This window comes from Austrofundulus limnaeus, unplaced genomic scaffold, assembly GCF_001266775.1.
Source record: "Austrofundulus limnaeus strain Quisiro unplaced genomic scaffold, Austrofundulus_limnaeus-1.0 Scaffold157, whole genome shotgun sequence".
NCBI lineage: Eukaryota > Metazoa > Chordata > Actinopteri > Cyprinodontiformes > Rivulidae > Austrofundulus > Austrofundulus limnaeus.
In genome coordinates this window covers 391,697-394,249 of record NW_013952559.1, presented here as the reverse complement: position 1 = coordinate 394,249, position 2,553 = coordinate 391,697, and the positions used below count along the sequence as shown (strand labels likewise).

The following is a 2,553-nucleotide window of genomic DNA, read 5'->3' as shown; positions in this document are numbered from 1 at the left end:
CCCCGGAGGAGCTGGAAGAAGTGGCTGGGGAGAGGGAGGTCTGGGCCTCCCTTCTGAAGCTGCTGCCCCCGCAACCCGACCCCGGATAGGCGGAACAGAATGGATGGATGGATGGATGGATGGATATATATTAGCATGCAAAATTAACCACTGCTGCCACCAGTGAAGCATAAAAAATATTTATTAAAAATGTGATTCCACAATAAAAATAATAAAAAAAACTAAAAACAGGAACCACACAACAGTTTCAGATTAAAATAAAACTATAGAGTGCATCACAAATTCACATCAGTGTGTGAATGTGTGTATGAATGGGTGAATGTTTGAAGTGTGAAGCGCTTTGGAGTCTGTATGGAATTGATAAAGCGCTATATAAGTTCAAGCCATTTTAATTCATTCACATCATTGTTCCAAAACACTTCTTCTTTTTACACAGATAAGTTTAAACACTGTTGCCTTTTATTCTGAAAKGCTTACAAAAGAAATAAAGAAAACATTGTCATCGCCAGTGAAAACTTTCCACTCCTCCGCTGGGTTCTTAAAACCCACTTGTGTGGTCAAGTTGAACATAAAGGATTTCTGGAGAACACACAGAGAGGCCCTGGGTTACTGAATCAAAAACTGCAGTCTAGATTAAGCTTCTCAGAATGAATCCCACAATTTGATTCCAGCAAACCAACGTAAACAGGAGGTCAAGGCCGGGTGATGCAATGATCTGTGCCCAAGTCACGAAACTAAACTCAAGAGAAACAACCAGATGACTATCAATGCAGGCTGAGTGTCCCTGTTCTGTTGAGTGAATCCATCCAATGCACAACACTCAGTTTATTATTTGTCTAAAATCAGCATTCCATGCCTTTATTTCTATCAAGTAACTTTCAAAATAAAGTTCTCCACAGAAGGAAATGAATTATTTTTGTGCTACATTCACAGCCTTCCTGCCAGAGTTGTTCTAAGTGTCTCAATAGAAACTAACTGGATCTTTTCCAAAAACCAAGAAAAGAAGTTTTGTTTCTGTTGAAGCATAAAGATCTGCCCCAATTAGCCTTTTCTCTCCTCTGTCATTCAATCAACCCTTCGTTACAAGCATTCCTTTTAAATTAACCCGTTATTTCTCATCGACTTAGAGGTCATGATAAGCAGCTATAGCTCGTCCTTGTCTTGCCTCGTGTGTTGTTCTTCTTCCTGGCTCGCACAACACCTGAATCCCAGGTTATCGGAGGCGGAGTCAGGGGTGTTGCCCATCCTGCAGGGCACAGAATCCCAACCGTCAAGTCCACACCGGCTTCACGCGTTCCTCCCCGTGACAAAACTACAGCTTCCAWTTCAGCGCCCTCACCTGGTCGTGACTCGAGCTTTGTGATTGGCCGATCCGTCCRCCGTGTCGATCCAGGAGGCGCCGCGCAGCACGTACATCGGCTGCGCCGACGGGAAACGCGTGGATGTCCACTCCCACGTGTTTCCCATCATATCGTACAGTCCTGCAGGGAAAACAAAACAACACAAAACACAATCTTAAATCTRTATTTAAGCCATGTCAGATATTTGTATCAATCTAAAGGTAATAAATTAGATTTTATTTCCATCTTTATTGTTGCTCAAACGTCTCAGTCGTTCTTTAAATCGAGCTGAGGCAGTTACCGTAGCTGTTCTGAGGAGGAAACGCTGTGACAGGAGAGGTGCCGTGGTATCCATCCTCTGCAGCGTCTGCGTCTGGAAAAGTTCCCTGAAACAGACACAGTCCAAAGTGTCCATTTATCAACTGTATCCATTCTTCTTTTCACTGGTACAGAGAATAAACTTATTTACTGTATCCTAAAACCTGAGAGGATTGTTTGGAGAAACCAGTGGCAAACAAGGTTGTAGTTCCAGTTCATCACGAGTCTCACCTGCCACAGGTTGGTTCTGTTGGGCTGGAACTTGTTCCCCCACGGATACACTCGACCTGAAGAGGCAGGAACAAAGAGAAAATCAAGAAAACAGCAACAAACGTGTAATTTATTATTCAAAGTAAGCATTTTTTTTTCTGATTTATGATGAAACCTGTCATATGGATTGTGTATGAAACAATGAAAATTTGCTTATATATATATATAAACACTGGAATTAGCACAGCAGCTAAATTCCATCTGTTTTCTTTCTAAGGCGACGTTTTTGCTTTAATGAACAATTAAACATCTTAACTTTATGTTTGTTGTTTCTCAGAAGCAGGTTTGTCTTTGCTGAAGGAGTTGTGTTGCTTGTCTTTTACATATTTGAATTAGAAAAAAAAATAGATTACAGTGTATTAATGAGTCAATACAGCCATTATCCTATTACTTAGGCCAAAGTATTTAATTTTTCTTGGTTATTTGTAGAGGTGTACTTAAATCATTTCTGTGAGGATCTGTCATTTTAGAAAGTATTTTTACAAATTGGAACTTTTACTTTTGTTTTGTTACATCCAAAATATAAAAAATAATGTGTTTACTTCTTTACTTAAAATGTAACACCTAATTACACAGTAATAATTTAAACATGACCAGAACTCATCATGGTAAGTTGTTTATGCAC

General features: G+C 39.9%; 1 protein-coding gene across 2 annotated transcripts in view; it reads right to left on the bottom strand.

Annotated features, from left to right (window-relative positions):
* Window positions 1-373: 373 nt before the first annotated feature.
* The window catches only part of sumf2 (sulfatase modifying factor 2), a 6,792-nt gene continuing 4,612 nt past the window's right edge, over window positions 374-2,553 (bottom strand). For both annotated transcript variants that reach the window (XM_014016895.1, XM_014016894.1), the window contains 4 exons: window positions 1,890-1,945; window positions 1,642-1,726; window positions 1,340-1,481; window positions 374-1,246 (listed from right to left, as the gene is read on the bottom strand). In XM_014016895.1, the coding sequence (XP_013872349.1) occupies window positions 1,144-1,246; window positions 1,340-1,481; window positions 1,642-1,726; window positions 1,890-1,945 (386 nt within the window). In that variant the 3' untranslated portion in view covers window positions 374-1,143. The remainder of the gene's footprint in view (window positions 1,247-1,339; window positions 1,482-1,641; window positions 1,727-1,889; window positions 1,946-2,553) is intronic.